The sequence below is a fragment of the Malurus melanocephalus genome, unplaced genomic scaffold (genome assembly GCF_030028575.1).
Source record: "Malurus melanocephalus ecotype Western Australia unplaced genomic scaffold, MMel_1.1 scaffold_37, whole genome shotgun sequence".
Taxonomy (NCBI): Eukaryota; Metazoa; Chordata; class Aves; order Passeriformes; family Maluridae; genus Malurus; species Malurus melanocephalus.
This window is the reverse complement of record NW_026623269.1, coordinates 1397886-1419397: the sequence shown is the minus strand read 5'-3', so window position 1 is coordinate 1419397 and position 21512 is coordinate 1397886. Positions and strand designations below refer to the sequence as shown.

At 37.0% G+C, this 21512-nt stretch overlaps 1 protein-coding gene across 3 annotated transcripts; it reads left to right on the top strand.

Moving 5' to 3' along the window:
• Positions 1-189: 189 nt before the first annotated feature.
• STXBP3 (syntaxin binding protein 3) lies at positions 190-21323 on the top strand. 3 transcript variants are annotated; one of them, XM_057364277.1, is made up of 19 exons: positions 190-273; positions 2435-2484; positions 3205-3286; positions 4700-4776; positions 5408-5486; positions 6875-6975; positions 8871-9025; positions 9924-10014; positions 10574-10698; positions 12116-12220; positions 12748-12805; positions 13011-13076; positions 13506-13586; positions 14198-14336; positions 14909-15015; positions 15461-15559; positions 16442-16527; positions 18079-18227; positions 20291-21323. In XM_057364277.1, exons 1-19 carry the CDS (start codon positions 231-233, stop codon positions 20380-20382), a joined length of 1785 nt encoding a protein of 594 aa, XP_057220260.1. In that variant the 5' UTR covers positions 190-230; the 3' UTR covers positions 20383-21323. The 3 variants fall into 3 exon arrangements, with proteins under 3 accessions (XP_057220260.1, XP_057220262.1, XP_057220261.1); XM_057364278.1 differs by lacking the exon at positions 190-273 and adding an exon at positions 2278-2353; XM_057364279.1 differs by lacking the exons at positions 9924-10014; positions 10574-10698.
• The last annotated feature ends 189 nt before the right edge of the window (positions 21324-21512 follow it).

Sequence of the window (21512 nt, the reverse complement as noted above, 5' to 3'; positions counted from 1 at the left end):
GAGACTCCTTCCTCAGGAGCGAGCCCTGGTCACCAGGCAGTTTCCCAGTGGGAATTTCGGACCCCATAGTGGCAGACGAAGAAGACCCGGCTCCCGGAGGGCTGGTCCGAGCTCCCCAGGGGCTGATCCCGGCCGGCAGGATCCCGCCCCGCCCGGGATCAGGCAGCGCCCTCGCCACCGCCCCTGAAGAGGAGGGGAAGGCAGCGCTGCCAGGCGGGGCTGCCAGCAAGATGGCGCCGGCRGTGAGGGGACTGAAGAGCTCCGTGTGGCAGAGTGAGTGACCGTGGGGCTCCTTCCCCGGCCCCGCGGTGCGAGCGCTCTGGGGCCCCTGGGTGGGCTCGGAGCCGCTGAGGCGCCGGCTCCGCGTAGCCCGGTGTGTGGGGTCGGGGGTGCCCGCCGAGCGGGGTCCGGGGCCGCTCCCGACGCGCTGCGCCTCGGAGCTGAGGCGGCCGAGCGGGGTCGGGCCCGGGCGGCTCTRTGGGCAGCCGGCTGGCCGGCGGAGGGTGTGGGTGGCGGCTCCTACCGGCTCTTACAGGTGGAGACTCGTCGCGCTGGTGGGAGGTGGCTGTCCGCGCTTGCGGCATTGCCTCGGGTGTCCGCAGTGACTGCGCTGCAAAGAGACCCGTGTGCCTTATTCCCAGATAAGGTTGAGCTCAGCAGGCTACAGCCGGCCRGACCGGCTCTTGAAGAGCTTGAACTTAAGTCAGCTCTTCAGGGACTTGTCTTTTGCATCCGAACTGGCATTTCTGGMGAGTGCTCCGGCCTCAGAAGGGGCTCTCTCCTTTCTGTCTCTCACTTTGTGTTGGGYGTCATGGTTTTCAGTAGAAAACGCTGAAGGTGTTCCCAGGTAGTCTTACAAGTCAACTGCAGATTTTTATCTCCATGTTTAGGAGCAGGTTCTGCTGGTGTTTGCTACAGAAAATGAAATTGTTACTGTTGCCTTTCTTGCTGGATTAGAAAGGCTTTTATAGTATTTCRGGTACTGTGAGACTTTTAGGGAAAAGGCATTAGCAGCCACCTCACCCTAGGCTTAATTGTACTGAGTCTGTGACCCCATGAGCTGTCAGCCAGCCTGGTGACTGTCACTGAACGGGGAAGGTCCTGCTGCCGTCTTGTCTTCATTTTTCTCCCCTGGTTCCACCTGAAAGCTGCGGTTTGGTTGTTTGTGTCGCTGGAAGTGAATATAGAAGAAGCGGAGAAAGAGGAAAGCAGACTCTCCCTCTGCTGTTCAGTCCTCAGTTGCTGGCACCTGTATGCTGCCTGTATGAGTTAGATACCTTTGTTTAAAACTTGACCTTTAGAAGTCCCCACTTCTGCTGCTTTGATTATCCTCATGTCTTGCTCTGTTATTGTGCCTTTGACTGTAAAGCCGGTGTTCTGTCCTGAGATATTTTATAGAAGACTTGGATCTTAAACAGAAGGAACGTGATCAAAGCATTAGTGTGTTTAAGGGGCATAAGGACTTTTGTAATTGGCGTTGCTAGTGTGAGAAAAAAAAATAGAGTCAGTAAATCAGAGTAAATAATAAACCATTTATATTGCAAGCTTAGTTAAGAGGATTCTTCTGAAATGAATGCTTTGTTAGTCAGCYAGTTCCTCTTGCAACAATGAAAATCGATGAACTGAGTTTTAGAGATTGTCTGGCACTTTTTATGGTTAATTGAAGGCTATAAACTGCTGTGCCCTAATGTTTCAGCAAACATGTATGTTGGGGTTTTTTTTAAGGCTGATTTGCCTGAAAATATTGATCCTCATACTTCATGTAGCACCTTACRTTGATGTGTATCTTATTCATGCTCTGTGAATAGGCACAGAAGTTTGAGTTGTGGTGTGCAGAATTGAAGCAGAAGTGTGTGGAAAAGTTAATTCACACAAGTTTACTGTCAGTTAAGTTTACAATTATGGTGATGAAGAAAGCTACCTGTATTTAGGAGCCAATAGTTCCTGTGGATAAAATAAGGAAATACACTGAAAGCTGCTGTGTATAGTTAAGCTCTAAATAAAATCATTTCCACAAGGAATTCTGTCTTTTAATTTTTTTTTTCACAAGTTTAAGTTCCTTTCTAGATTTGTATAATAAGTTCTAGCCTAGCCATAGATAATAYTAGTTTTTGTAACTGATTCAATTATCTTTTTTGTAGTACTTACTTATAGTTCTTTCTTCAGGAAGTGATTTGTAAACAGCTCATTAATTTCCCCAAGGTGTGGTTTGCATTTTTTTTTTCCACAAAGGGACTTGGCAGCCTGCTGTTCTCTCWGGGTTGTGTATAGTTCTTACCTAGATCAGGAAGTAAATGTAGAAGAAAAAATGCCTTTCTAAACTAATGGATTGTATTCAGAGAAGACAAAATCTGTGAGTCTAAATGGGTGAATTATTTTTTTTTTCTTGGTAACAATTTGATTCCTCTAACTGGTAAACTGTTTCTTCTTACAGAGCTAAAATCAGCAATATTTGATGACTTTAGAAAAGAAGAAGAATGGAAGGTACAGTTTTATTATAATTTTTGTAAAAATGCTGTCATCACTTAAAGAAGAAATCTGTATTACTGAGAACAAATGAACAAGTGGCATTTTCARTTAAGATTGTTTTCTCTCCAAGAAACAGATTTTAGTTTGGGTAACTCAGATCTCTGTATAATACCTTTGAAAAGTCTAAAGGCTAGTATAGGAAGAACAAATGGCTAATGTTCTCTGTTTTTTTATTAGTCTTGAAGAAAAATTAGAAAATGTGTTAATCTTCACTTTTCTTTTTAAAGATTTGTACTTTATTAATTTCAAAAATTGCACTGCACTGCAGTACACATGGAGCAGGATTCAGCAGACTGATACCTGTTAGAACTGTTTAAGCTATAAAACAATTTTAACAAAGTACAGATACATTTGACCAGGCATGGGGTAAATTAGCAGGAATTTGAAAGACTTGTGTCCAAGTGAAAGTTTCAATGTACTTTCTAATATGAGTGGGAGGAACAAAGCACTTATTTAAGATGGAACTTATCTTTAGAAATCCTGTACATAGGGAGCTGCCTTCTGAGATTAATTTCCCCCTGCAGTGTTGGAATATACAGGTAATGAAAAAATAGAGAGTAAGAAAGTCATTTCAGCTTCAAACTTCTGTGGCAAGTTGTTGAAGAAATTACATGGGTTTAACATAGCTGATTAACTTATCTAAATACTTGTGTGTTTGTTTTAAATTATATTTAGATAATGCTTTTAGATGATTACACTACTAAATTACTGTCACTGTGCTGCAAAATGACTGATCTACTGGCAGAGGGCATCACAGGTAAGCATAATTCTTATTAAAATAGAGATGGCAGTATCCTAGTAAGAAGAAGGGAAAGACTGAAATTGATAAATTTTGAGAAATTGCCTTTATTTGATTGCTGAAGACAAATAGTTATGAGATATTAAAAGAGTAGACTTTCAGGCTTCGGCAGTAATTAGCCAATTGTGATTTTTTTTTAATGAAAGAAACAAATATTTCTGTGCCTGAAAGCTCAAATCCCTTTTTAATTTTTTTTTTCCTAAAGATTGCTTTAAGGGTTTGGTTTTTGTTTGTTTGTTTGTTTGTTTTTTTTGTTGTTGTTGTTTTGTGCTTTTACTTTTTTTTTTGTTTGGTTGTGGTGAGTTTTGGTTTGAGGTTTTTGTTTGGGTTTTTTTGGGGAGATGGGAATCTGTGTTTGTTTGCTGATGCCTGTTTTTGAAATTGAAATAAATACACAAAATGTGAATGATCTCATTTTTAATTAGCTTTAAGTCTAGATTTTCAGAAATGCTTTTATTAGAGGACATAATTTAGACTTGATTATTTTTTCTACAAGTAGCAAGGCTATTCTTATTCCAGTTATTCAGGATAACATGATTATTCTGGAAGTGTAATAGCAAAGCTGTATCGATTTTGCTTTTTGGTGTGAGTGCTTTAAATCATAAGAAGTGCTGCTTGTGCTTTGTGAGAAACTTTCAGGGGGCATATATGCTCTTCATCAAGAAGAAACCCTTTATTTTTACTGAGTACACTGCTTAAAAGAACCCGTCTTTTCACATCCAGATGGCTGATATTAYTTATCTTTCTTGTCCCTCTCCCACAAAATTTCTGAGCCACAAGAATCTCTCTGCATTTTCAAGCTAGTGTAGTGTAACATTATATAGTAATGACTTTATTAAACAGAGAAAAACAAGAGATGAGTGAAGCTGATTTGCTGAAAATGTCTTAATTTGTGCCTGCAATKATATTGAAAGAGAGTAATTTCCCAGGAAATAGGCAAACAAAGGACAGAAGAGGCTGTAGTCCAAAATGATGCCCTGCATAGTTCTCTCCCTCTCTTTCAGTGTGCTGGAAACAGAACTATCTTGCCAAGACARTTCATATTGGGCCCCATAGTTTCAGCATGTTTCCGTTGCCATTCCTTCTGTGTGAGGGCAAAATTCTACTGGTGTAGAATACCCAGGAAAAAGTTAATCCTACAGCTTTAGTTGTTACTAGACTGAGAGTTGAAGTAACCTTATGGCAGCTTTCTGTATATAAAGTAGCAAAAAAAATAAATCAACACGTGGCAGGAGGTATATCCTTGCCTCTAATACTGTGGACAACTTGATTGCTGGTACTTTATCAACTCTAYGTTAAAATATGTACAGTGTTCTCCTTAAAGATGCATAATGCTCTTAATCATAAACTGTAATATTTCTTACTTTATAGTGGTGGAGAATGTATATAAAAACCGTGAGCCTGTCCCACACATGAAAGCAATATATTTAATAACTCCCACCAAAAAGGTTAGTATTTTAAAGTGTTACAAGATCTTTCAGACTGAAAAAACAACCTTATTTTAAAATGTTTATTTACTGTGTATAGCTATGCAGTACTTAACTTTCGCATTTTCTGTGCTTCTCCTCTGTATGATGCCCAGTCTCCCATAATGAAAAAGCAATGTAGTGCCACCATGGAATRTGTTGCAAACATGTACTTTGTGGTCAATGGGCAGTGTATCATTGCTTAGCAATCATAACCTCACTGAAAGAGATGTTCTATCACATAATGATGCAATATGTTAAAAAGTAGAATTCAAAGGAATAGCTCTAGTAAGAGATTACTGTTACTTCCTAAAAATGATTGAGAGAATAAATCTTACCACTGTTACATCTGGAAAATGATGAGAATACCCTGATTTGTGTGCTTCCTAAAATGATCTTGGTGCATGACTGACCATCTGTAATTGTTATTCTTCATCTGGAATTAACAAAACATGTAAGTTTAAGATTCTTATGTGTTGAATTGCAGTATTCCTTAGTGGGACTTGATAAATAGGGCAGGAGGAGAGGAGGGCGAAGCTTGGTTTGATATATATATAAGGCAAAACACATGCATGATTGTTTTCTTTTTCCTTRTTTTTCTTACTCCCATAAGTCTATAGATGGACTGATTGATGACTTCATCACTAAATCATCCAGCAGATACAAAGCAGCATATGTGTATTTCACTGACTGTAAGTAAGCTTTTGGGCTGTAGTTTGTTAACTTTATATAGGTAAATCAGTAAGCTCCTCACATCTCCTGTCTGTAGTTGGGTAAATGAAAAGTTTATGTCTTGTTTCTTTCAAGAAGATTTGAGACTCAAGTCATGAACCAAATATCTGGGTTGCCAGGTTGTGGTCACCACGCTGTGTGGCAACAGTAATTTCTTCCACAGTTACCAAACAATCTGGATTGTTCTCTGCCTCTGCGTTTAATTTAGGTAATGCAGTTTTTATTTTAAGTATTCCAGTCTTCTCCTATGTTGGAGAGTGGAGGAAGACAATTCAAGTAAAACTATATAACTCTACATAAACAATATAGTAGTAAAAAACATAACTGCATGAGAACTTTCTGCAAGAGCTTGTTAGTAATTGKTTGCTTCAGGTAGTTCCTTCAGACTTGTGAGCCAGCTTTTTTCCTTCCCTGAAAGAAGGGGCCTACTTAGCCCYTGCATGAGCAACATGAATTGCTTAGCAGAGACAATTAGTGGGAATGGGGTTAATGTGACTGCMCATGCCCCTGCAGTCAGTGAGCGTGACTAAAATGGCGTGTAGAGGGGAAAACAAAAAACACAAATGTGCTGCTGAAGGCAGAGACTGAGTTGTGGCTGTCTTTGTGCATTGTGTGTATCTGCTRCTGGATGTTCTCAAAGCAGTATCAAATTACTATACAAAACTCTTGGTTTCTTGTGTAATTTTATGTTGAAGCAGCAGTTATTGTTCTGGAAAAATACTGCTATCTTGCTGTATGCTCTTTGGTTGCAAGTGGGCAAGCTTTCAGTTTGAATACTTGCCAGAACTTTTCCTGTTGAAAGGAATGTCTCTTGACTTTGACTTGGAGGTGGCGGAGTTATTTTTCTGTGTAGTATTTGTCATCCATGTATTCCTTAAATTCAGTTTCTAGACTTGGATCYAAGTAGCCTGGAAGTGGGGTGGAACACCTTAGAGCTTGTAAATTACATATTTCTATGTTTTGCTCTTAGATTTATACACGTAATTTCATTTTGTAGCTTTGGAAATGTTTTTCCTCTCCTACATGATAAGAAATAGCAGAAACATTTACTTTGATAAAATCAACATCCTTCACAGCTGCAGACTGCTAATGACTGTTCAAAGCTTTTTGCTTACAAARAGCCAGTATAAATTGACCAGTGATGCTTCTCAAAAAAGGTCTCTTAAGCAAGGTATTGATTATATGTTCTATTTTGCTTTAGGAAGAGTTGGCTTTTTTAAATTTTATTTTATGGTTAATTAGGACTTAATTTGGAATTGACTGCTCTGAATACTRTATGCTTATAAGTGAGCTGACAGCTGGAATAATACAAGTTATTTACACTTARAATTTCCTTTTTCCCCCCTAGTTTGTCCTGACAATCTCTTCAATAAAATTAAGTCTTCATGTGCAAAATCAATAAAGAGATGCAAGGAGATCAACATTTCCTTCTTCCCTTATGAGTCTCAGGTAAATTTTATTCTTGATCAATAGTCTGGAGCATTGTTTTCAAGTGCTGCTGACCTTCCAGGAAACAATGAAAYAGAATGTTGCTTTTGACTGACAAASTCTCTGTGAGATTTTTCATTTAGGCACATTCCCAGTGCTTTTCTATGCTTTTCAGATGAAAACAAATGCTCTTGTGTCAATAGGTTTACTCTTGGCACTTGACTTCTTTGCAAGATTTGGTGTCAGTTGCAATAGGGAGGTTAAAGAAGGAATCTGTTCCCTAAGAGAAGGCACATATTCTGGTTTGTCTTTAGTAAGCAGTAGTTAGTAACACCTCAGTGTAAGTAGTAACAATGATAGATTGGGTGGGTTGGTGCATAGGAATAGGATTCAATACTTGGTGAAAATCAGGAAAGGAGAACAAATGGACTAAGAGAACTGATGGGGAAAGAAATAAAAACCACTACAACTTGACAGTCTTTTCTGTGAGAGGAGAACATGGAAATCCTGTTTTCTCAATTGAAAATTTGGACTGCCAATGGAAACCAGTGGATATTTTCTATGTGCAGTCATACAGCTGGGTTTTGTGTTGAGAAATAAATTGTTACTCATGCCCTTCATCAGACACAGAGGGCTGAAATGCACACTGATACTCACTAAGACAGTGAAAGCTTCAAGCTCTGCCCAGTTCTGGGAGTCCGAGAGATAACCATGAATGTTTCCCGTGTCAAACATTATCAATGTATCAAGGGTGACAGCTGTTATATATGTATATATCAAATGGCAGGTGAATATGGGACAGTTTGCTGCTAGGCCTGTYTCAGTGTGGTACAGTTTGCTAGTTTGAAGACACACTCCTTTTTGTTATAAAGAGTGCTTTATTATTTTGATTGAGACTCCATCAGGGTGGCTTGTTTATTTCTAGTGAGGTTGATGTTTACAAGTTTTGTTTGACACTGGTTTGGGAGCCCTGCCAAAGCTGCTTTTSAGAAGAAGTTTTGTAGCTTTCTGTACCAAATAAATTCTATGAAAATTCTGTGGTCGTGGTTCTCTGGAGGGTCTCCATCAAAGCAGAAATCAGGACTGCTTTTCTGAAGCTGAAAAGAAGCTGGGCAACACTCTTCTTGTTTTTACTGTAGTTTTGTATTCTTACTGTCAGGGCGGGAGAGCATTTTGAATCCTTAGCAGAGGAACAGTGTTAACTGGTCTGCCTGCTTTCTGGGATGCTAAGAGTAAATAATCAGGCTGAGCACTTGGCAAAGTTCAGATGATTATCTACTCAAATGAAGCAAACATTTTTATCTGGATGGACRTTCTTTGGCTCTGTAGTTACAGAGTCCAATTGAGGCTAGAGAAAATCCATTTACTGTCAATGGGATTGTTTCCCTGTTTACATTCCATTTACAAAACTGTTGAAAAAGCTTTTCATCTGTGTAGTACTAAGCTGCTTTAATCAAGGCTTCAGGCATTTAAAGAATTTCAGTTATTGAAGGTGAAGTCTTCATATTATAAGCAGATACAATATGTAAGCTTTCTTTTAAACTAATTTAACCTTGATATCTTTTATGATCATTCTGATATTGCCTTGTATGGCTCYGTACAAGCCATTGAAGGGTGTTTAGTTCTTCCTGTCTTTCTCTCCCTTCCTTCTGTCTGAACAGACAGTAAGTAATTTGATAGACAGAGTAATTTATGGAGGAGAGTGATAGGGAAAAMGTCTGAGAACAAGAAGATGATGAGCTCAACAGGGCAAGGATAGAAGAATGAAGTGTGGTGTTTTGTTTATTTTTTTCTTAAGTGTATTATGTATGATGTTTTCTTGTAGCCAGTAGTTTTAAATTATGAACAAACTTTTTACCAGGTATTTTGRCAACCTGCAAGTTAGGCCTTTGTTTTTTCACTTGTGCTTTACATAGGTATTTACTCTCAACATCCCAGATGCTTTCTACCGCTGCTACAGTCCAGCTCTGGAAAAGACAAAGGACAAAGATGCTGTGCTGCAAGTAATGGCTGAACAAATTGTTACCCTGTGTGCCACACTAGATGAGAATCCAGGGGTGCGATATAAAAGGTGGGRCAGAATTAGTGTTTTATAGTAACTGCTTTCACTTCTAGGATTTACCACATTGTTTGATCATAGCTTGAAGCTACAGCATAGGTTGATTTTTTTTAAAGTTTTTTTTTTTGTATTGATTGTTTTTAATCCACATGTCTGAAATATGGAATGATAGGAATTTGTGAAGTGTAGATAGAGCAGTGCTTTTTTCTATGTACATGCATCTAGCAGCACTTGCTAGACTCTGGCTTGTTCTGAATGGCTTGTTTCATGTCTGTGCAGTAGGATGACACTGATATWCTGCATTCTTGTATGCCACATGCATAATCCAGTAACAACACTGCTGCTGTTCATCCATTTGCAGCTCTGTCTGGCACCAAGGAATTCAGAAATTGCTGTGGCAGATGGGATTAGGATTTCTTGTAGTAGAGATATTGAGAAGAATGCCTCTTTTGAGCTTTGAAAGGGATTACAGATTTAGTATCTTTGAAGTCAAAGTAAGCATCTGAAATTGTATTCAAGAACTGTATTCTGTGGTGTAATGTGAAGTGGTGTCTTATTCTCTGCAAAGGTAACAAATAACTACTTGACTCTGTTTTTCCTGTTCTTTYTTTTTTTCTTTTTTTTTCTTTCTTGTTTCCCACCTCTTAGTGAAACTTTAGGTGCTGGGCTATATGCCAGCTAATGTCAGTGTTTTGGCTGAAGCTCMTTCTACTGTATGAAATACCTGAAACATTCAAAGAGTAAAATCATAATGCAAAAGGGAAAATATATTGGAAATACTTAGAATGGAGCTCAGAAACTGCTTGTGAAACCGGAGGATCTATCTAGGGAGTTTTCTGTTTGAAAGGTAGCATTTTAGTACTCTGATGAAGAAATTTAAGTTATTTTTGCATGCTTCCTTTTTTCCCAGTGGACCATCTGATAGAGCCAGCAAACTCGCACAGCTTGTTGAAAAAASTCTTGAAAACTACTACAAAACAGATGAGAAAAGCCAAATAAAGGTAGAAAGTGAACTAAAATGTTTGTTTCTTTTTTTTTGTTTTTTGTAATTACAAGTAAGGCCCAATTGGGGCAGCTGCTYAGACACAAAACTATGGGGTAAATTCTGATTTTGTGACTGCACTTTGCTGCAGAAGTAAATGTACCTGCTGCTACTGTCACTTTACTAAATCCCAAAATGAAGCTTTCAGTTGAATGCGAGGAGTTTTTCTGTATTACAGCATAATCTGTTCTGCAATGCAAACAATGGAGTTATTGATAAAAAGTCAGTGGGCACCCTTTTTTGGTTTTTGTTTGATTGTTTTTCCTTGACATTTTTTGTTCATTAGATGAGCAACATTCAGATGTCTGAATGCATTGCTGAGGATTAAAAACATTGCCTTAAAATTAGTATTTAAAACCATTGTATAATTAAAATGTTTCAACACTTCGAGCATACTTCAGTGTTTTCCAGTTATTTTTCTAAAAATATCTGCAGTGCTGTGACTTAATGCAAATAGATTTAACATGCATTAACTTTGTGCTGTATGTCTTAACTCTGTTCGTTTGATGGCTTTCTAGGCTAAAACCCACTCCCAACTAATAATAATTGATCGTGGCTTTGACCCAGTATCAACTGTGCTCCATGAACTCACCTTCCAGGCAATGGCTTATGATCTGCTACCCATTGAAAATGATACTTACAAGCAAGTACTTAAAAAGAAAAATCTAAAGAGTTTATTCTTGATTATAAAATTTCTGAGATTGGTTAGCTCAGTTCCACCATGGCAATATTAGCTGCTTGTATTGCATAATGGTTGCTTCACTTATTGTTAGTCTTTCTTCTTGGATTTGTAACTTCATCTCACTTAGTTGAGATTAGGTAGAATCTAATTGGCATTTTTGCTAAGTCTTGCGCCTAATGAATATTTTTCAAGAACTACTCATTTTTTAAGAACTACTCTTGAAGTAAAGCCTTGGTAGTGCACATTGAAATGCTCTAGATTTACTTTCATATTTTCAACTTCTTTGGCGTAACAACACAAACAAGACCACTAGTGAATACTGAGAAAAAGCTAGGTTATTTCTCAGGAATGCTCACTTTTGTAGCTCCAGTCATTTAGTTTCTGCAGTTCTTAAAATGTACATGTTTCTATTCTAAGTACATGTTTAAGTCAGTTGTGTTCAGTTTATAAGCACTGTTTGGAGTAGATAATGTTAGTTTGGATAAGTTATGTGCTTCACTCTCTGATTGTTCTGACAACAAGCATTTTAGTAGGATTTTGCTTTGTGATGACCCACTACAGCAAAGGAGACCTCGTGGCCTCATTGCTTAGCCAAACAAAGAGGAATGTATATCTTCAGTCAGAAGCACTGAGTGAACATTTTAATAGAAAGTGTAGAGTTTTATGAATCTGGGTTTAATTGCTGGGTATGAAGATGTAGCAGATTATGTTTTCTAGGTAGTCATGATCTGACTTCCACCATTAATCTTGTAAWTTTTTTTATCTTCTGCTTTCTGGCAATCTGCACTCTGTAAGTTTCTGTAAATGTGAAAATATTATGTGGCATGATTGCTGTCTTGTTTTAGGTTTATTGCTGTTTATAGTCACGTAATAGCTGCTCTCTAATGCTGTGCAGCATGTTTCTTTTATATGTGAAGTACTTTGTCCTGCTTAGCATGTTGTTGGTGAATGTGACTTCATTTTGCTTTAGTTATAAAGCGTCTTGCAGTACACGGAGAAAGCTGCATGTGGCAATTGCAGTGTGTATTACTTTGTGCAGTTTGCATTTGAAACCAAAGGGAAGTTGACATTGAAAGCTGGGGAGAAATTGAGGTGCATGTAAATGTGTGTTTAAAACTCTAGTTACTGTTGGTTTAAAAGATTGACCAGAAGCTATTGCCCCAAATCATCATTCTAAAATTCATGTGCTGCTTCTGAGTTTAAAGATATAATATGTAAWATCCTTCTGTAAATGATATTTTGTCAGGGAATAGCATGGCTTATAAATTAAAACCTTTGTATATTACTGCTATCACCATTTATGTTGATTAAATAATTCTGTAATAAGGAATGAGAACTGGGGGAAACCCAAATAATTGCCTGAATTTTCTTTTGGAAGATACAAAGCAGAAGGCTCTGGAGGGAAGGAAAAGGAGGCAATTTTGGAGGAAGATGATGACCTGTGGGTGAAGATGCGGCACAAGCATATTGCAGATGTGATAGAGTATGTGAATAAAGAACAAACCCAACTGGTTGGTTTCTTTGAGCGGGGAGGTGTGTGAGCTGTTGAGTAGGAATACAGGCAGTAGTGATTGAACGTGATTTGCAATATAGACTGGATTCGCTTAAGTRATTTCTTYGCCAAGAAGAAATTGTGCTTCAAAAATWCAGTATGTACCCCGGTATGCAGTTATACTAATGCTGCTTACAGTTCTTGAGGTAAATGGAAAACAAATCCTTGCCTGGGGTGTGTTTTCAAATATTTTAAATCTGAAGGGGTTGTTTTGCATACAATGCTACCAAGCTGCTACTTCAAATTATGTTACGAAGATATTTCAAAAAGAATGTTTRTTTCCTTTGTCAAAATCGCTATTTTCTCTGAAGAGATACCTGTATTTCAAGCTTTTACTTTCATTCAGAAGTTCTGGTTGCAGAACTTCTAAGTTCTGGTTGCAAAATCTTCTAAGATTTTAAGAAAATATTTAAGAACTTCTGTGCTGTTGCCTTTCATTATTTTCCTCTTTTCTTCAGGGAAATACCAAAACTKTTGAAAGAAGCTTCATCAAAAACAAAAGCAGCAGAAGGAAAGGTAAGTTGTTTAAGTTGAGATACTGTTTTTCCTGGTAATTTAATTATTTTCAGCTGATCAGATCCATGGACCCATTGGAGAAATTAAGGCTTTTCTCAACTGGAATTTTCAGGGGCTGTGGGGGAAGCAAGGCTGCAACAGGAAGGGAAATAGTGATGCCATTTATTGAGGGAATCTACTTTCAACTTGTGTCATTTCTTCACAGTTATCCATATCTGCTCTGTCCCAGCTGATGAAGAAGATGCCACTCTATCGTAAAGAGATTAGTAAGGTAAGGGGTCTTTTGCTATCACAACTTCACAGTAAATAATTCTGTGCACTTTAACTTTGTTTTATTGAAGTCTAGTTTCAGTTTGTTATTTTCTTGTAGTGTGCTATATAGTTGTTCTCCAAATTAATATGTTCACCTACTGTAAAATTTGGAGAAATAAACTTGTTTCCACCTGTTTAATTTCACTATGTAAAARATGTAATTATTTGTGTTCTTTGAGGACTGAAGATATCGTAACAGTTTAATGTTTTAAAAKATATTATGGGGGTCAGTCTCTAAGGGAAGGGTAAAACAGAAAATGCATGATGGTTATGAAGGATAGTTGAAGGATTGACTCTTGTAGCCAATAAAAATGATTGATATGCTAGAAAAAAAAAGCAAGTTATGGCAGCCTGTGATTTTCTTCTTTGGTTCTTTTCTGTCTTATAGCAAGTTGTTCATCTTAACATAGCAGAAGATTGCATGAGCAAGTTCAAACCTAACATAGAAAGGCTTTGTAAAACTGAACAGGTATGTTTAAAAAAAGCCACAAATGAAAGAACAACTTTCCAAATATTGCAAGTACTGCTTTTTTGTGTGCAGCAAGAGAAGCTTGCTTTAACTATTAAATTACTATGTCTTTTGCCTTTATTTTTTGATCAGTTTTTGAAGTAGTGGTATGAAAACTAACTGAAATACACAAGGCTTTTAATCTACCAATAAGGAGGTGTTCCTAAGAGTTTTGGGTGTTCTTTTTTTTTTCTTGAAATCCGGTTGATTTGTATAAGGATCTTTGTTTTTGTGGTTCAAAACTCCTATGAGGTTGCTTTAATATGTTGTGCAGAGGGAAGCCCTTTTTAAATGTCTGGGAAAACCACCTTTTAGGGCGAGGCATTACATTGTGACTATAATTTCCAAGAATTCTAGCTATCACAGAGTTTTAAATGTTTAAGAGTGTTACGTAGTGTTATTATAATGCTGTAACTATTGAAATAAATGTCAGACTTGTCATACTGAGTTGAAATTGATGCAGCTTGATTGTTTCCTGAAACCCATGGTTTCAAAACACACAGAACAATACTGATTTTAATTACTTTAATGATTTTAACTGTGGTGTCCATTTTCATTTTTTATTAATTTAGGACTTGGCTCTTGGAACTGATGCAGAAGGTCAAAAAGTGAAAGACTCCATGAGGGTCCTACTTCCAGTTCTGCTCAACAAGAGTCATGACAGCTATGACAAAATCAGAGCTATTCTCCTGTATATCTTTAGTACAAATGGTATGACAATTTGCCCTGTTTTTTTTCCTCAGTGCTATGAGCTTGAACACAAATTTTAGGATAATGTAGTGGATTTTCTTAACATGAGTCTCTGTATTGGAGTTGATAGTTGGGTTTGAAAGAAATTCTGTCCCTGCTCTGTATCTCTTCTCAAATTAGTAGCCAAGATACTATTGATACAGAATTAAGAGAAGCAATGCAAGTATAGATTCATACAGTATTTTAGTATCATTGTTATTGCATGTGTACAATAGTTTGTTTTCTTATTTTCACACAGTATTGAAGCTGTTGAATGGGGAGCTCCATGTCCATTGCAACCTGAAAATTAAGTCAGTAGGGAAGAATTTGTAGAGAAGGAGCAAATTGGCAAAAYGTTGGTCTGAGGAATCTGTAACAATATTGAGTTTTGGTCTCAAAAATGAACCATTAAACAAAATTTTATCTMAAATACAGTATTATGTTAAACTTAGGCCAAACAAAAAAGTCCTGGACTAAATAATAGAACGTGTGAGACAAAACTGGTCTTACTCACAGTCACTTGGTAATTGTTGTCTGTTTTCCATATGTTGAAGGAACTACCCAGGAGAACTTGGACAAGCTGATCCAGAATGTACAAATAGAAAGTGATAGTGATATGATAAGAAATTGGAAATACCTTGATGTTCCTGTTATCTCTTCAGTAAGAATGTATTTATTTATTTTGTAATTTCCTACCGTCCAAGCTCCTGCAGCTCTTTTAGCAACTCTTAGCAATATTATCCAGGTCTGGTTTTGAAAGCAGATAATTACTAGGAATTCTTGTTTCTGTAATGTGTTAAAGTGGTAAACCCTTTGGAAATTATTCATGTTAGTTGTTTAAACTAAATACCCATAATGTTGCCTCTGTAATCATCAAATGGTGACTTGAGCTAGTTGGTTTTGGAAACTTGCAGCTTACTCAGTTGTCTCTGAAGTTGGTATTTCTGGTATATCCTGAATTCTAGAGGTATTAGTTGTTTTCCTTTGTTATTATTCTTATTTATTTAGAATTTCCTACTTATCCCTCCTCCTTCTGCTACTGACTGCTAGTAAGTTTGAAAAATCCAAACACTGAATAATACAACCATATTTTGAAAATCTTTCAGTTTGTTGCTCAGCAGCATAAATACCCAAGAAGGGACCGTTCTTCAGAAGAAACCTTTCAGCTTTCTAGGTGGACTCCTGTTATCAAAGATGTTATGGAGGTAAATTTGACCAACTAAATAATTAATGGGTGCAGTGCAGAAATTTACTCGACTGAGCCATTATAGCCAATCTTTTGAATTCCATAGTATTTTGAATAAATTTTGTTAAATACATCTGGTGGACAGAATGATCATTTGTAGTCTGTCTCTAATACAGAACATTAGACTGCTGTGTGTTAGTAATACTCCTTATTRGAGGTCATTTTAAAGGTGAAGCAAATGAAAGTGAAAGCCAGAAGTCTTTTAGAACAGCTTGTCCTGGGATTGGCAGTGTTTGKTGTATTTTAAGATCTGTATCTCTTTGGTTTTAACTCCAATGGGTCTTTAAACTGCAATTCAAATCTAAACTGTAGTGTGGTAGAGGCTGGAARGTGTTCCTTGACAGAAGTGTAGTTTCATTGTTCTTAAACCTCTTCCTGTCACCGACTGGTGTCACACAGGACAGTGAGTTTACTGAGTGTTATGCTGACCCAGTTCTGTGATTCACAGATTCTTGGTGTCTTTCACATGTTCATTTATGGTGTCAGGGGTTTTTGACTTCTCTCATACACTGCTACATAGAAATTAAATGCATTTGGGTCATTACAGATTAAAAGCTGCTAGAGGAATCTGTACAGTTAAATCAGTAATATGTTTATAAAAAAATATGTACTCCCAATTCCTTGTGATACACAAAACACTTGTAATGCATTTTTAGCATTATGTGGTGTAGCATTTCATTACATAGGAGTGTTATTCATGTGATGCTATTCATGTGAAATTATTTGTCGAGCTGCATGTGTTGGCATGAAATTCCAGTTAGACACACTTTCTGAAAGCTGGAACTTGGTGGGRTTAAGGTCTGCATGGCTGTTTCAAGTGTGTCTTTATTTTGCACTTCAGGATGCTATAGAGAACAAACTAGATTCGAAAGACTGGCCTTACTGTTCTCGGTGTCCTCCCACCTGGAATGGTTCAGGAGCAGTAAGGTAAATGGTTTAATTTGCTGGAACATAATTTACCCATATCAGTATTTTTGTCATTTACATTCCAARGTGTTAYGGAAGTGTGCTTTACAGAACAGTGAAATAACATATGTAAGGTAATGTCAATATGCCAAGCTTATATTTTTATTTAATCTAAAACATAYTMAATTTGGTTGTTACTTTAATAATTTTTAGTAGGGTATAGCATTTTTATTTGTAGTATCTCCCTTTTGCTTCAAGGTTAGAAATAAYATTTCATGTTCCCAGAATGAGAAGTTTAAACCATTGAGTTTATTAGTGACTTAATGACCTCAGGAAGATAAATTTATCTTCTGCAGGCTTTCTCATTAGGAAATATGGGCCTGTTAGGCATTTGACCCCTCTTGTCAGTGAGTGCTTTAGGCAAATCCAGGAGAGTTGGACATCTTGAAACGAGCTCTCTGCTATTGGATGTGAAATGTGTACTTGCATGTTTAATTATCACTGAGAGGTGATTTTTGGAATTCTTTTTTTGCTCGCTAACTTGTACTGTTCCTTCWTTCTCTTTTTAATTCCACTAGCTCTTGAAGCTCATGACCAGTATCTGCCAATYTGAGAATTTTACCACTCTTTGTAGTGTTATTTAAATGGTGAGACAACTGAATAGAGACTCTTAGGASCTGAGTAGAGACTCTTAGGAGTGTTTCTATTGCAGGAATGCTCACTAAGAGTGTTCCTCTCTCAGGAATGCTCACTGCACTATTCAGATGCTGGAATTTAGGGAGGCAAACATTAAACATACTGTRACTGTGGAAGACACACTTGAATTGGAATTTGTACCTTACTAAAGAAAAGRCAAAAAGTAGAGATGCACAGCCTTAAGAAAACAGGTTTTTTACTGCCACTGCTAATCAGACTGTTGATGATATATCCTTAGGTTCCTGGATATGCACTAGGATGATCAGTGCAAGGGAATACTAGAGCAAGTTCCTGTACACTGTAACTTGATCTCTGTCATATAGGCTGGTGAAATGTAGGAATCTTTAAGGCACTAGAGAGAGATCAGGAGTGCAGATGACTATCTGAGTCTGCAATTACTACATGTGTGTATTAGACTTTTAAGAGTAGCAGGTTGKTTTTTTTTTCCCCTAGGTATCTGAATCTCATTTGATAACAGACAAATATTTTCTTTAGAGATTCTGTTTGTGTTCAGAGACTGAAAAACCTAAGACTAYAGGTGTTTTCAACGAACCTCTCATGAAAAATGCCACTGAAATTGGTAGCATGCAGAGTTAAGCTGCTTGGCAGGAGTCCTTGGCATGTTAGCCATGTGTGCAACAAGGTTTTTGTTTTGTATTTATTTTCCCCCTAGTGATACTTAMACAGTTTGAGTAATGTGATTGCTTTTTTTTATTAAATGTTTCAAACTGTCAATKTATCTAAAAACTTCTGCTGAAATTAAAATTAAACCATGAACTGCACAACAGAAATTACCACTGATTGTTGAGTATATGATTTTAACCAAAAATTAATCAAGCAAGCTGTATAAATGTCATCTTATGAACTCCTTTGCAGTGCACGCCAGAAACCTAAAGCAAGTTACAGAGAGGAGCGGAAGAGCAGTGCAAGACTGATTATATTTGTGATTGGAGGAATCACATACTCRGAGATGCGCAGTGCTTACGAAGTTTCTGAGGCCTACAAGTCCTGTGAAGTTGTTATAGGTAAGCTTGCCCTGGAAAAAGGGTGGTGTGTTCTGTACTATGTGTGGTTCTGGAAAATGTAATAATTTTTCTTAGATTCCTTCTGTTGGTTCACTAYACTAATACGATAGCTAGTGTATTTCATAAAACTCTGCACTTAAAAGCATCTTTTCAGTTTATCTCAACTTGTTTGATGTTTGGAGGTTTTTTTTTGCAACAGGATATTAGGGACAAAAAGAACAGTTATACTCTACAGAAGAATTATGTCAGAGAAATATATMAATGTATAGCATACAAGATTTGAAGAGAACTCTATTCCTTTGCATTATAGTTTCCTCACAAACTTCTGCATCTGCCTGTGCTTTACATTCAGTGACACTTGCTACTATCATTGCTTTTGGAAGTAGGAAAACTGACAGACTAGTACAAAATTGCTCACTTTGGAAGGAAGAYAAGTATTAAAAAACCCTAACAATCCTAATCAAAATTCCACTCAAAAAAGGAAACAAAACAAATAAACCCCAAACYACTTTTTCAGTGTAGATCAGTTGACTTTGCAGCATTTTCTAGTTTCTGTTTTGGCTACTTGAGAGACTTTGCATAAACCACACAAKGATTAATTGCTTTTGTCCTGAATACTCCCCTTCTTAAGATTTGRCAGTTGGCACCTGGTGTAGTAATATCCCAGCATTTTGGAGGGAGCAGATGCTTATTCCATCAGCTTCTGTGCTTCAGGTGAATTTTAAATAGCATTACAGGAAATAATTAGGTGCTAAAACATGTACATATTTATAATATAGCAGAACTCCTAGGTGCAGAACCTTGCCACAGACCAGTGTCAATCTGCAGTGCCAGCAGATAGCTGGGTGCATGGTCTTCTAAAGCMTTGTGAACTGCTTGAGATGTCTTCAGCTGGCCATTAAATTTAGTCTTAAGTTTCAGAAAGGATTGAATCTATTCACCTTCTACCATGATTTTAAATAAATACTCTTCCCTAAAACAGTGACAATCTTGATTCTGAAATCTAGAGTCTGTTACCTCAAAATATTCAGGGGTATTGTAGGTGTGTTTTTGTGTGGTTAGGGTTTTTTTTGTTTGTTTTTTATTTGTTGTTTTTTAATTTGTTGTTTTTATTGGTGGTGGTTGAGGTAGGTTTAATGCTGGTTGTAGTTTTGAGTAGCAATGGAAAGACCAGGACAGCAGGAATGTAGTTTAACAAGATGATTTCTTCATCGGTGACTGGTTTACAAAACCATGTTTAGTGTAGGTTACTCTTCCACTGTGGTATCCGGCCCTCGCCACAGCACCATCTTCCCTTTTGTTTAGAGATGATTCTAGTAGTTTTGTTTCTAATCCTGATTTCTGAGGGAAGGTGATAATTTCCAAATTTCCACATGGATKACTGAAAGATAAAAATTTTGCTGTGTTCCTGATTCAGGACTCAAGGAATTCTTGAGTCTATCAAGCACCTTCAGAGTGACACCACTTGTTGCCTTCMGAATTGTAGGGTGACCCTTCATGGCAGAAGTTATAATCATGCTCTGTGAGAGTAAACGAGGTAGTTGTGCACTCCTGAAGAATAATAAGGATTTTCTTTGCTGCWCAAGACTTGGATTTTGTTTTCTCAAGGAAATGTTAGTCAGTAAAAGCTTGTTTTCTGTAACTGGTATTTCTGTGGAATGCTACTGTTTGTGATAACCTTGAATCCAGATAGGTTCTTGATTCTAGGATAAAGTCTCTTATTAACTCACCCTTCTACAGAGTGGCAGTTTCTTGCAGGTTGGGACAATTGCATACAGCAAAAGTGGGCCAGGTTCAAGTCTGTCTTTGAAACAGGGCAGACTAGGACTTGAAACWTGTGTTTAGAGTCCTGATCTGGATGTCTGAGTGTGGGAAAAGGGACATTGCCTACCTAATGGTGGCACTTACACGATGGTGCTTTATATGAAAACACTTTGAACTGTTGTACTTGTCAGTTTTCCAGGTACAGTAAAAATCACTGGCATGTAACTGGTGTTTTAAAGASAGAATGTCTGAAAGTCTGAATTTGACTGATACAGTTCATACTTACATTMTTTTGTCAGGTTCTACTCATATTCTGACACCTAAAAGACTACTGGAGGAAGTGAAGAGCCTTAGTAAACCCAAGGATATGGTCTGCATTAAGGATGAATAGATGGATGTTTAYGATGCATTAAAAACACCAACAGTATGTAAATATTCTAATGGAACTGACTTTTCCAAATATTGCACTTCAACACTACATGGTTCCTAATAGGAAGTCGTGTTACAATTTAAATTTGCTGCTTTTTGGGGGAGTAGAAAGATAAGCACGTGGTTCTTAGGTTCTGTTTAGTATTACACTGCAAGTGCTTTTTCAAAAGGGTGTTTGTTCCTTAGTAATTATGCTAAAGGTGATTGCAACTATATGTAAAGTGGAATTGTCTTTGAGAACTGAAAGCTTTCTATAATAGAATTTATTTCTAAAAATGACTGAATTAAAAAGGGCCTAGGCCCTTGTGTAGGGACTTAGATGAAGATTTGTAAATATGGGTTTATGGTAAAAATGTGTCATACAAGTGCAGTGTCTTAAAGTGTAATATTTTCTGTAAAAACTCACTGAAAATTCTTTAAATATGTGCAATTGTGAAAAATCTAAAGGCTTTTTAGATGGTGCTGGGTAAGGWAGGTAGTTATTCAGAGAATTACTGAGCAGTTCCAATCACAATAAATAACTTCAGAGAAATTATGTTAACCATGCACTGAAATACACTTTATATTTAAGTATATACAGAGATTATTACTGAAGTTTTTGAAAAAAGTTAATTTCTTAGAAAATGCCTTATAATTRTCTACATAGTCTGTCTGTTTCAGAAGTTGAATTGCCTGTGATACAGAAATTCCAAAACTAAGCATGTCTCTTTGAGGAAGTGGAGGCAAGGGGAAAAGGGAGGAAAAGAAGGGAAGCAGTTCAATATTTCAAAGGGCTTGGTAAACTGATAAAGAAAAGCATGAAGTAAATGAAATGACAAAAGCTGATGTATTCTAGAGAATTTACTTTTTTTCTGTTTTGTTACATATTAAGAAATAAATACTTAAATTTGCATTGAAGGAAATTTTAAAAAAATTGTATGAATTCTGTAATACTGGTGATGTTTAGATTTCTCTCTTAAAATTACCAAACTTTTAAAGGGATGTTGTATTTATGTGCGTTGAAATATTAGTTTGTTGTATGTAGAATCTGAGAGAAATRTCATAATGAAAAAGAATTGATTAGTCATGGCTTTTTAATTTATGTTCGTTACA